The sequence below is a fragment of the Pecten maximus genome, chromosome 4 (genome assembly GCF_902652985.1).
Source record: "Pecten maximus chromosome 4, xPecMax1.1, whole genome shotgun sequence".
NCBI lineage: Eukaryota > Metazoa > Mollusca > Bivalvia > Pectinida > Pectinidae > Pecten > Pecten maximus.
The window spans coordinates 44956243-44970189 of NC_047018.1; the positions used below are offsets into that span (position 1 = coordinate 44956243).

Here is a 13947-nt window from a genome sequence, read left to right on the forward strand (position 1 = left end):
ATAGATCAGATATAGGGGCCACATGTGGTGTTACTGGTATGTATAGGTCAAATATAGGGGCCACATGTGATGTTACAGATCAAATATAGGGGCCACATGTGGTGTTACTGGTATGTATAGATCAGATTTAGGGGCCACATGTGGTGTTGCTGGTATGTTTTGTTCATAATAGGAAGCGTGATTGTGGCTCCATTCTGAAAAATCCTGAAAAAAATATTCTTCAGACCATGTAAAAATTTGCATTGGGACTTGAATATTTATTTGAAAACATGAATTAGATACTTAATTGATTCATGTTTTAAATCTGAACATTGATTGGATATTCTTTTTTCAGTTTTAAATCTGATTGGTTGATGGCTATGAAGTATGCGGAGAAGCTATGCAAGGAGAGTCGCTGGAGCAAGGCGACATATACTTACCTGAAAGCTTGCTTCCTACTGATGTGTGAAGATCGTTCACAGGAGACACAAGATCACCTTGTCTATCTGTTCGGGTAGGAAATATAACACATCCACCACCTGGAAAATCGCCTTAGGTTTACTACAAACAGTATTTCTCTACATTGTTTATTGATGAACTCTCAAAACAGGCGAACAACCTTATAGCCAGGTTGATACATTACAACAGTAATTCTACAGAAGAGGGTTTTAGGACGAGCTTATTTTTGAGATCTACAGACTCTTTATTTCTACAAAGTGGCCGGGACAAAATTTGTCGCTGTTCGTTTGTCGTAAACAGTGTTGGGATGCTGATAATTCCCATGAAAGTTCTTTCAAGGTCTGACATCAATGCTGTTCCATCAAAATATTTTGTATGCCCCTTTACAAATTAGGCATACTGTTTTGTCATGATTCTGCCTTTCATTCCATTACTGCCACAATAGAGCCTTCTAGAAGATTTTAGGCCATTTGTGGGGGACAAATTAAATGGGAAACGGGGGCATTTATAATGAAAGGATGCTGATATTTTGCTTGAAAGTTATTTAAAGGTTAAATATCAATGCTGTGAAGTAAAAGAGGTTTTCTTCATCAGATTTCGACATGTTTTTGAGTGACGAGATTTACGTTTACCAAGATTTTAATCAAAACTGGTCATATATGTTTTAGGATTATACTATATATCTAGTGTTAGAATCTGGTAGGAATGAAAAATTACATTGTCCATGGTTACATTAACGTAGCTCCAGAATTTTATCACAGAGAAGGAATTTTTCCCGAGACTGGTAAAGCTTTATTGACAATTTCTTGTTATATTTCCAGGGAGGTACCGAAGCTGAAACAAAGAATTGCAGGGAAGTCCATTCCATTAGAAAAATTTGCTGTTCACAAAGCCAAACGCTTCCAGGAGGAAGGGAACCATCTTCTCCTGCCAGCTCTGGTGAGGTTGTCTCCATGTTATACCCCCACAGCAAAGTTAGAGGGTATATTGGAATAAGGTTGTCTGTCCATCTGTCAGTGTACAGGATCTTGTCCGTACAACTCTATAGTTTTCGTGAAACCTGTGAAGGAAGTCATCATACACTGAAATTTTCACCTGGACTTATTTTTAGGATCCACCTAGCTATTTTAATGGCAGTTACATATTATGTGTCTTCACAACTCCAGTTTCTATCCAAACTATTCCAAACGTCACTGTTATAGTTAGCACACACTGTGTTTGTCGACCTGATATGACCATTTTTTATTACGACAGTACTAGTTACGCCTTACCTTTATTTGTTTACAAAAATCTTGAACTCGGATTGGGACGGGATGGGGGGGGGGGGCTGGATTTGTCAGTCCAACTATCACTGATATAGTTTGCACACACTGCTTTCGTCCATCTTGTTTTTGATATGACCATTTTTATTACGGCAGTACTAGTTATGCCCTTTTGCCTTTATATGCTTACAAAATCTTGATAATTTTGACCTTTTTCACCTTAGATAACAAGTGTTCTGGGGCAGAGTGGTAATCAGAGTGGATTGGGACAGGGTGGGGGAGGGGGGATTCGTCAGTCGTCCTGTCAACAGTTCTAGTATTATTACTTAGAAAAAATCCACAAGAGTAGAACTTAAGTTTTTTCTTTTTTTTTTCAAAATAGTTAATTGTATTAAATGAATAATTTTCTTTTTTAATTTAAGATGACTGCAGTAATTAGAAAATAACTTTTGGTAATTTTTTTCTTCAGGAAATGGTGTATCTGCTAAATGGTTTCAACATCCTCAGTAAAAATGATCCTCTACTTGAACCATTCCTGTTGATTACTGAGAGGACAATCAATGAGATTGTGGAGAAGAAAGGTAGAGTATACATTCAAGAAGATTTTCTCTGCCTTCTCCTGATAATCTTCGGAAAGCTTGAACATTTTCTGTTTCTGATTGTTAATAAATTATATAATTAATCATAATTGCGATATTGATCCGTCTGCCCCTATTTGTTTACCAGAGTGTAGGGATCATGCAGTGGATATGATGTGAAAACCTGTCATTCTAAACATCATTCATTCATTTGACTTTAAGTTACCAATTGCATTTTACCATTTGATTACTGTATGCTGTAGTAAGTAATACCTCAGATCCCCCCCCCCCCCCAAGTTTTATAAACCCTCAGATCCCCCCCCCCCCCAAGTTCTATAAACCCTCAGATCCCCACCCAGAGTTTTATTAACCCTCAGATCCCCCCCCCCCAAGTTCTATAAACCCTCAGATTCCCACACAGAGTTTTATAAACCCTCAGATTCCCACACAAAGTTCTATAAACCCTCAGATTCTTACCCAGAGTTTTACAAACCGTCAGATTCCCGCCCACAGTTCTATAAACCCTCAGATTCCCGTCCACAGTTCTATAAACCCTCAGATTCCCGTCCACAGTTTTATAAACCCTCACATTCCCACCCAAAGTTCTATAAACCCTCAGATTCCCACCCAGAGTTTTATAAACCCTCAGATACCCCCCCCCCCCCCCCCCCCAAAGTTCTATAAACCCTCAGATTCCCGTTGACAGTTTGATAAACCCTCAAATTCCCACCCAGAGTTTAATAAACCCTCAGATTCCCACCCAGAGTTTTAAAAACCCTCAGATCCCCCCCAAAGTTCTATAAACCCTCAGATTCCCACCCAGAGTTTTATAAACCCTCAGATTCCCGTCGACAGTTTGATAAACCCTCAGATTCCCACCCAGAGTTCTATAAACCCTCAGATCCCCCCCCCCAAAGTTCTATAAACCCTCAGATTCCCACCCAGAGTTTTATAAACCCTCAGATTCCCACCCAGAGTTTTGTACCTAGATTTGTAATAAGCCTTACATTCTGCCCTCAGATTCCCACCCCTGTTTCATGGACGACTACTGCCTTGCTCTGCTACTGAAGGGAGTGTGCCTAAAACACAGATCACAGTATTTCCAGGCACGGCAGTGCTTCACTGAAATTGTGGCAAAGTAAGAGTTTCCTTGGTATTATTGATTGTCTGTCATAGTGAGAAGAAAATTCCACCCCGAGCAAATTGCCAATTTTACCGTTTCTTTAAGAAATTACTGTGATGTTTTTTTTTCTTTTAAACTTGTCGCTTGAAATTACCAAACGGAAGTGGGTTTTTTTAACTGTTAAATGTGTTTGGATTTTAAACAAACAAGGTTCATGGGCTTGAGTGAAGTTTTCATTCAATATGTATTAATGATTTAGAAAAGGAATATTGTTACATGTATCGATTGGAATCGGTTTCACTTTCAGAATTGATAATTGGAAACTTGAAATTGATCGATTATCAATTTTGATATCAGTTTTCTAAATTGAAGGTAATTAACATTACAAAAATTTACGAAACCAAAGATTTACGAACACTTTCAGAAATTTCTGGCCTTTTCGAAATGGTCATCAATGATTGGATTTTCTTTTTTCTTTTTTCTTTTTTTTTTTTGACTCATTTTCCCTCTTGGACCCACCTCTAGTTATATGTAATTTTCAATCATAATTAGATTAAGTAATGTGTTGAGATCAATCTAACATTGTTTATTTATAGGTTGATATACATGCATTTTATCTTTTAATTTGATATTGTCTTGACTTTGAACTCTGACCTGATGATATGTTGAACTTTGACCTTTTTACCCAATAAAGTGAGAAGAACATCAAGAAAGACACTTTCCTGGTTCCCTATGCAGTAGTCGAGTTGGCCATCCTGAATCTGGCAGAAGAGAACTGGAATGAAGTCAAATTACTTCTGGAGAAAGCAAAGTAGGTGTAATTCAGTCAGGTTTTAGATGTCTAATTTTATTACGGACTTTATATTTTTGATCTTATTTTATTTTTCCAGTAGTTTTTTTGTCGCCATCATAAAGTGGTCAAAGGCATAGTGTTACACTTTGTCCATCTGTTGTCTACAAATAAATGCAATTAAAAAAAATATTTTGCCAAATTTACATGATTTTTTTATTTTTTTTTTGTTAAATATTTTACAGGGTATAACTACATGTACTTGCATACATGCTTCACAAATGTTCTGCGGGTTTTTAAGTGAAATAAAAACAGTAATGATTATTGTCTGATTTGTAGATACTACTGGTATAATGTCGGTACTATTATATTGTATAGTTACCGTCATGTCATGTTTGTTTTGTACTAACAGGAACAAGTACAAAGGCTATCTGCTGGAGTCACGATTACATTTCCGTGTCCATGCCGTCCGTCTGTCCATGTCCAATCAGACAAACAGTAACAATAGCAATGATGGAGGTGACGTTGATGAACTTGAATCACCCCTGGGCTCACCGCAACCAGGCACATCTGACAAAGGAGGTGATCGCAGCAGCTGGACCTCAGGACAAGACAGCCTAGATGCTGGAGTGGCAGAAACGAACCACACAACACACTTTTGATGTTGATCAGAATTAACAAGTGTAATTAAACTGGTTAATTGATGACTTTTGTTGTTCTGAAAAAAAAATACTTCTTTTCAGGTGGATTAGAAATTTATTTTATTTTTATTTTTTATATGGGGAAATAAATTTAAAAGACTGATCAGAAATGATTATTTATGTGATTCCGAGTCTTTCCCATTTTCCACAATATTGGTGATAACATTGTCAGATTTATTTTCTCTGCATGAAGAATGTACATAATTATTAAGTACAGTGTGTAGTTAGTCTAATAGGATGCAAGTTGAACAAAAAGACATTCCCATTGATAGCCAAAGGTAATTGTTAGAGATATTGAATAAAAATGTGCTCTAGACTAAATTAAGAGTTAAAGCACCATGTTATAGTTTCAGCATTACAATAGCCAAAATTGATTTTATAAACTGATTTTTTGGAAATATCAAGAGAGTGAAATTTTAATTCATTCAAAGGTTTTGACTCTATATTGAGATTTATTGAAGGTTTTTATCCATATAAGGAGAGAGAAACTTTTAATTAGGAAAAGGGTTTATGCAATATGGAGATGTTATCTAAGAGACCTGAACTTTGAATAGCTGGGTTTAGGTCTTTATTTGATCTCATTAGTTATACTGTATGACTGGATATTTTGTTACAAGAGGATGATTTTGACAATTTACCAGATCATGGAGATACAAAAAAATTAAATCGTGAAAATTCTATCCTTGAAATAATATGCAATTGAAAATCATGCTATCCTGAAATTTTCTGCATTCTTTTTAGATTGTGTTACAAGCTACTTCCTTCTGACTCAGCTAGGAAGAATTTCTTTCATTTCATTTGTCAGAGCATCACACTAGTAAATCAGAGGGCCTGGGTTCGATCCCTGCCGGAGTCCTTGAAATATTTATAATTTAATAACCTAATTTGTTACAGTGATATATATATACGGTATAAATATACACCCGTATAGGAATGTAGAAATATTGACTGATATACTCATTCTTGTCCTACTAGAATCTCTTCTATAGCCTATATGTCTAGAAAGCTCTAGGACTTTCCTGGAAAGACTGAGGGCCACCCTGGTAAAATACTAGCTGCTTCCTATCAACTGAATTGTGCAGATTGAATATTTCGCAGTTTTGTTTACGGAACATATTATTGGAAGTTCAATTAAATTAATATTAATAAATTATATAAGGTTGAGTTACTGTAAACATGATTATTTTTGCAGGGGGTTAATTTCGCGATTTCAATACGTAAACTATACGCGTGGGAGTTATTTTTGCGATCGATCCACTTTCACTTGTAGTTCAAGATTACGCAAATTGATATCAAAATAATACGCGTTGGGGAAATTTTCGCGAACAAAAGGAGTCCGCGTAAGTAGCGTAAGTTCCCTCTCGCATAAATTTCAATGTTTACAGTATATATTCACCGATATGATATGGTACTATGACACTTCTCACTTAATAATATCGGTCGCGTGCTAAATATTTTACTGATGTTTAGAATTCACAAATAAAGTGAAAATATAACTCGTGTAAAATATAACACATGCAAAATATAACTCATACAAAATATAATTTATGCGAAATATAACCACAATACAGTATAGAGAATTTCTCATCGCTCCTTTAGTGGAGAGTGTCAGCCTGGTAAGCAATGGAGGGTCCTCAGGGTTTACAGAAGAAATTTTAAATGATCTCGTTTTACAAAAACCTGGTACCCAATATGTGACATGACAAAGTATTTCATATTTATGCATAATATAACAATAGTATTACATTCTTACAAAAAAACAATGCAAATGTGTCTTGGCATTCACAGAGGACAGGTAAGCAGCTGTAACAAAATACCTGTACAACTGTCTATTCAATACTGTAGAAAGTTGACTAGCTTTTAAGCAACAATTCCATAAAGTTTTAAAATGCCATGAAATGAATTTTACAATTATTCGTAACACCATATATTACTGATCTCATAGAGTCCCATCATATTAAAACTCCTAAAAACTTTTTTAAAAAAGATGATCAAACTGCCATTTTTCTCATTACATCATTTTTAATATCTAGTGTATGCAATCAAGATATATTGTGAACAGAATATTTTGATAAAATTGAAATTAAATTAAATTTTAAAAGAATTTTTTTTTGACTAAACCAACTTGTTTATAGTCATTGTGAATGTCTGCCTATCAAGTGTGTATGTCAGGTATTTATATCTTAAAAGTTTTGAAGCAGTTAAATATCAGGGTTATACAGTTATAGTTAGATATCAGGATTATAAAGTTATAGTTAGATATCAGGGTTATAAAGTTATAGTTAGATATCAGGGTTATAAAGTTATAGTTAGATATCAGGGTTATAAAGTTATAGTTATATATCAAGGTTACAAAGTTATAGTTAAATATCAGGGTTATAAAGTTATAGTTAATTATCAAGGTTATAAAGTTATAGTTAGATATCAGGGTTATAAAGTTATAGTTAGATATCAGGGTTATAAAGTCATAGTTAGATATCAGGGTTATAAAGTTATAGTTAGATATCAGGGTTATAAAGTTATAGTTATATATCAAGGTTACAAAGTTATAGTTAGATATCAGGGTTATAAAGTTATAGTTAATTATCAAGGTTATAAAGTTATAGTTAGATATCAGGGTTATAAAGTTATAGTTATATATCAGGGTTATAAAGTTATAGTTAGATATCAGGGTTATAAAGTTATAGTTAGATATCAGGGTTATAAAGGTATAGTTAGATATCAGGGTTATAAAGTTATAGTTAGATATCAGGGTTATAAAATTATAGTTAATTATCAAGGTTATAAAGTTATAGTTAGATATCAGGGTTATAAAGTTATAGTTAGATATCAGGGGTATAAAGTTATAGTTAGATATCAGGGTTATAAAGTTATAGTTAGATATCAGGGTTATAAAGTTATAATTAGATATCAGGGTTATAAAGTTATAGTTAGATATCAGGGTTATAGAGTTATAGTTAGATATCAGGGGTATAAAGTTATAGTTAGATATCAGGGTTATAAAGTTATAGTTAGATATCAGGGTTATAAAGTTATAGTTAGATATCATGGTTATAAAGTTATAGTTAGATATCAGGGTTATAAAGTTATAGTTAAATATCAGGGTTATAAAGTTATAGTTAGATATCAGGGTTATAAATTTATAGTTAAATATCAGGGTTATAAAGTTATAGTTAGATATCAGGGTTATAAAGTTATAGTTAGATATCATGGTTATAAAGTTATAGTTAGATATCAGGGTTATAAAGTTATAGTTAGATATCAGGGTTATAAAGTTATAGTTAGATATCAGGGTTATAAAGTTATAGTTAGATATCAGGGTTATAGAGTTATAGTTAAATATCAGGGTTATAAAGTTATAGTTAGATATCAGGGGTATAAAGTTATAGTTAGATATCAGGGTTATACAGTTACAGTTAGATATCAGGGGTATAAAGTTATAGTTAAATATCAGGGTTATAAAGTTATAGTTAGATATCAGGGGTATAAAGTTATAGTTAATTATCAGGGTTATACAGTTATAGTTAAATATCAAGGTTATAAAGTTATAGTTAGATATCAGGGTTATAAAGTTATAGTTAAATATCAGGGTTATAAAGTTATAGTTAAATATCAAGGTTATACAGTTACAGTTAAATATCAGAGTTATAAAGTTATAGTTAGATATCAGGGTTATACAATTATAATTAAGTTTCAGGGTTAAAAGATAAAGTAACAGAAAAATCAAGAAATTGATGTATAAATGTTATGGTTTATTATCCGAGTTATAAAGTCAGGTTAGTATGAAGGATTTTTATATCATTTTCATTATAAATCAATGTATCCTACTACATCATACATAACGTGCACTCTTTCCAGCATTCAACTTTACATAATAATTATCCAAGCAATAATTCATGCACATTCACTTTTCTAGATAAAAATATGTATGGGAAACGCACAGTATATAAAACAAATCATTTGGCGATTACAATACATGGCATTTATTGATATCTTATACTTGGAATATATTCTAGCTATCCCTAATAGTCATCAATAGTTATAGATAGGGTGCTGATGTTTTCAGTGGAATTTCTTAAGAGATTAAATATCATGCAGTGATGTATAGTCATTTACCAAGCAGCTTGAATTTTTGATATATTTTGGACTTTGGCAATATTTTTATTTTTGTTTCTATGTCCATCAAAGTAGGGATGGGGATCCGAGCCTTACATTTATTTATTTATTTGTCAATCGTTGGCATGTCAGGTTCCATTTGTCTATTAATATTTCAGTATTACAAGAAAATAACATGTACCATATTTATCCTATAATATGCCCATATTAAATTTTGGCGCTGCAGTCTCCCATTACCTCAATGTTAATCCAGGCTTCATCTATTAGATGCAGTCTAGATCATATGAAGTGCTTGTTACACCATTTTGACCAGAGCCACAGAAATGCTTTGAACTATGCTGAGGATGAATCAAACACAGTTGGGATCCTGATGAGACCAATTGTTTTATCATGACTTTTTGGGCGGTAAGTTATGGCAGGTCATAGTACATGTACTGTGTGTCAGATTGATTTGAAATCAATGACAGAAATGAATTTGATTTAAAGATGCTGTTCTTTCAAATGAACATACACTCAGGGAAATGGGAGTAAATAAAACGTATAAAATGTATTTATCAATTTAAGAAAGACAATATGGATGACAGATAAATATTCATGCCGCATCTAATGGACACCACTAAATTTATCTCTCACCCAGATTGCATTCATATTGACAATAAATACAATCTAACAATTGTTTATTTAAACATTAAATAACCACATTTTAATTATAACCTGTAGCAGTATTCTGTAGTTTATATATCCCTCTATGATTGATTCCTTTATGAATGGTAGAAATATGCATCAACAAGCTATCCCATCTGTAGGACTAGATAGATTTTATTTAGATTCCGTTTCCGTGTCAATTATTTGAGATGTCATATTCTAGCTCTTTCACTACAACTGCCAAATTTTACGCGAGTATATATGGCTGTTGGGTCAGCAGAATGCAGGTTTTTGGGACCAACCAGAATACAGTGTATACAGGGTTTCGGGTTAGAGTGTGATTTATCTACACTGTCTGAAGTGTCAGGTTTGTGAAATATCCGCCTGTGTTGGTTTTCAGGACCAATAAGAATAAAGCTAGGTTAAACAATGATTTAGATGGGTTTGTGAATTTTTCGTTCATGATTTTGAGTTAGAACTCCATCTTTGTTGCTCATTGTTAAGAATTACCTGTTATGTTTTAAGAACAATACAAAATAACTTGTCAATGATCTTTAGGTTATTGTTTTGATAATGTTACAGTGCATGTATGTATAAGACTGGAGAAAAATATAGTACACTGCCATTGTTAATAAATATGCCGCTTGTTGTCAAAATGCCTTAAAGTATAATTCTGTTTTTCATTTTGTAAATATCATTTTTCTTGCTTAGTTGAATATTGTACATGTACATGTGTGTATAGTAAAAGGAATTATGGAGATTTTGTGATCAAAATAATAGTTTCAGTATTAATATTGCTCACATAATTACTTATACACTTATAATATATACATATGCAGAATTTGAGAGTATATAAGGTCTCCATACCAGTTCAGGCCTCAGTTTCATCAACAAAGTTAACTCATTAACTTAAAATCTTCCATAGGAAAGTGCTATTGAATTTATCCATAGGAAAGTGCGATTGGATTTAAGGGGAAAAATTGGTTAAGGAACTTTCCTAAATTCTGTAATACTTTTTTTACAAGAAAATTTAAGTTAAAGAATTTCTTTATATAAAGGAAAATTGGTTAAACTAGGACTTGGCTGGCTGGTTAAGGGTGGTGTCCATGCAGCTAGAGAGAGATAGAGGTTGCTAGTTTGAGCCCAAGTACGCGTAGAATATTAGCTAATACAAATTTGTTTCACCTTTGATTAAGTATAAGCTATAGGAGATTGTGGTGTTTGCCTTTGGGTCAAGTTTGAGATCTTTATTAACTTTTAGAGTCATTTGACTCAACAGTTACTTCGTGAAAGAGGGAGTTTGGTAAAAGAGGAGAATACAATGTCACTTTATTAGCTCAGGCTGGTAAGATTTTTCTTTTATAGAGCTCAGCGAGTGTGAGTTTAATCCTTCTTGTGACAGTTGTTGTAAGCGTAACAGTTGGAAATCCAGGAATTTTCCAAAAGATGGTGTCATCAATTTTGTAACAATAAAAAGGGGTTGGCATTTAAAATTGAAAATCAATTGGATTGTATTGATTTCATAGGGCAAGCTTTGTGTGTGATGGAATTTCTGTGAATAACTGTATTGAAGCTTTGTTGCTAATGTAGCTGTCAAAAAAAACAACTATATTTCCATCTTTAGCACATAAAATCTGTCATGAGATAGAATTGATTTTGAAAACATACAAAGTAGGGAAGATTTTCTGCGGATATCATTTTTTCCCCCTCTAATTTGAATTAAATGTCATAGTTAGAGCATCTTTCTGCTTGGAAACTTATCACTGTGGTAGCCAAGTTTTCTCTCAAGAGATGCAACTTACTTACCTCTGACATTGTTGCCTTTTAGACTTTTGGACAATAAAAAATTGGATTGATCGCGGTTCTGTGTTTGAGAATTTCATGATGGTTCATGTCCACAAATGACAAGTAGCGCTACAGTAGAGTTACGATTCTATCCCAGATTTCAGGTCCTAATTTCGGTTGGTTAGTTTAGTTCATTTCTTTCCTGTAGATCTGTATGATGTTATTAATTATACTTGTTATAAGGAAGGCTATAAAGAACTATATACAATGTTAACTTTGTCTTTGTATAATCAAATACGATGCTCATTATATTTATTTTTAGCACACCTGCCCAAAGGACAAGTGAGTTGACGCCATGGTGTAGTATCTGTCGTCTGTCTGGTACCAACTTTCCATTTATATGTCTTCTCAATAACTAAGGGGCCCGGAGACCTGATAATGGGCCTGTAGCATACTGAAGATGAAGGGTTTCTAAGTTTGTTCAAATGAATTGACTTTGTGTTATATAATTGTAATTGTATTAATTGGTAGCCACATAAATGATACATCAATTAACTTTAAGGCTGGATTAGTAGCAGGTGAGCAACACAGGCCCTTTGGGCCTCTTTGTTTAATTTATAGAATATTGAACATTGATATGAAGATGTTATTTAACAATGAAGTATTATATCTAAGAGCATTCAGATGTTGAATGAAAGTGAATCATGTGATTTTCAATGTATTGATTACATTTTGTGATATGTTGAGAGATTTTTTGCTCACATGTTTGCGAGTTATTTTCATGTGTTCTTGAGAAGTCTTTAATTTATATATTTATTTATTTTTCTTTTTTCTTTTTGTCGTCATTAATTAACAACTTCAACTCAAATTCTACTGGAATCATGAATGTGTTGTCTGGGCGAATTATTTTGGAGCGTGAGTTGATTATCCGGAATTCTATCAAACTTCAATCTCAAATTCTGTTGAACTGCTGTTGTGAAATTTGGTAGATACTACTCCATTTGAAAAAAAATGGTTCTTCTGAGAGATTTTAGTTTAGGTTTTGACTTCACACAGTATTGGATCATTGAACATGCAAGCACATATTATCATATCAAATAGCTGTTTTGTTTTCAAACTTAAATGCTTTCTAGCTCAAGCATCTGACCCAAAAAAAACCTTATGTATCACATGGCATCCACCCAATGCCATTCATTAGAAAATTCTGTAGGTCAGTTAAAGTTTGAGAGAAAAACGAATACAGCCAAATGAAGTCAAAAAAAAAAAAAAAAAAAAAAGGAAAAAAAAAAGTAAATTAAAAAAAAAAAACCAAATAAAATGAAGCATTATGATGTAACTTGTAAGTGTACTTTTTGGTAGATTTGAAAGAGATATCATCTTGGGTACTCCTCGCAACTAAATTTTTCTGCAACAACGTGTGTTGTCTTCTCTTTTGTTTTGGTGTATCCTTTTTTCTGTTGATGCATTATTGTATCTATCCGAGTTTGTTACTCAAAACTGTTTTTTTTCTTTCTGTTAATACCTATGTCAAGGAAACCTTTCTATAAGTATAATATATTATTTATTTATGTTAGTTTCAGATTATAATTATTGAAACAGTCAAATAAAAATGATCTCTGATTTCTATTTAGCACTGTGTTTCTTATACATTTAAACCATTTTATTGGTCTGACCAAACATTGTAATGGTCGAATGTCAATTTAATCAATCTCTCATAATTACAGTGTGTACTCTGTAAGCAACTTTTATATATTAACCAGAAGGCTACAGAAGCAGATATGTCACATAGAATTAAATTGGCAAGCAGTTGTTAGAAAAATAAGAAAAACAGTAAATTTGAATATGAGAATACCTCATGTGTGCAAAGCAAAGGGCCATAACTCCAGCAAAAAAAATCAGAAAAACAGTTAATTTAATTATGAGAATACCTCATGTGTGCAAAGCAAAGGGCCATAACTCCAGCATAAAATGGAATTTAATAGTGATACAAGGTTGGAACGTGATCTGTAATCCATTATGATAAATAAAAGTCATGTACAGTTTCAAATCGATGTGGCAAGTGGTAGCGAAGAAAGGTAAAAAAAAAAATATTTTCTATATGATCATAACTAGTAAAAAGCGGAATATTTACACAGGGTTCAAATTTAACTGATATCCATAACATAATATCGAATCCACATACCAGTTTATAAATTGATTAAGCAAGTAGTCACAGGAAAAAAAAGTACTGAAAACAGTTAATTATGAGAGTTTCCAATGTGCAAAGGGCCATAACATGTGTAAGAAAATTAAGGGAGTATTGACACAGAGTTCAAACTCGACTGTATTTGTTAATACCCAATACATTAAAACCACATATCTAGGCCATTTCCATTTTTGCGGTCCAGACGGTTGGACCAGTTGGATCGGTGTTGTTTGTTTATGAAATAAAGACGGACCTGGTGATATTATATTGTTTTCGACGAGCCTTGAAAAAGACTTCCAGGGCCTGTATTAATATTTACAGGTC

The 13947-nt window shown here is 33.1% G+C and overlaps 1 protein-coding gene across 1 annotated transcript in view; it reads left to right on the plus strand.

Moving 5' to 3' along the window:
- Positions 1 to 12698, plus strand: part of LOC117326223 (tetratricopeptide repeat protein 39B-like) — a 43325-nt gene extending 30627 nt beyond the window's left edge. The window contains exons 13-18 of the mRNA XM_033882886.1: positions 335 to 493; positions 1260 to 1377; positions 2170 to 2281; positions 3299 to 3416; positions 4096 to 4212; positions 4604 to 12698. Of these exons, the coding sequence (XP_033738777.1) occupies positions 335 to 493; positions 1260 to 1377; positions 2170 to 2281; positions 3299 to 3416; positions 4096 to 4212; positions 4604 to 4853 (874 nt within the window). The 3' untranslated portion in view covers positions 4854 to 12698. The remainder of the gene's footprint in view (positions 1 to 334; positions 494 to 1259; positions 1378 to 2169; positions 2282 to 3298; positions 3417 to 4095; positions 4213 to 4603) is intronic.
- Positions 12699 to 13947: the final 1249 nt, after the last annotated feature.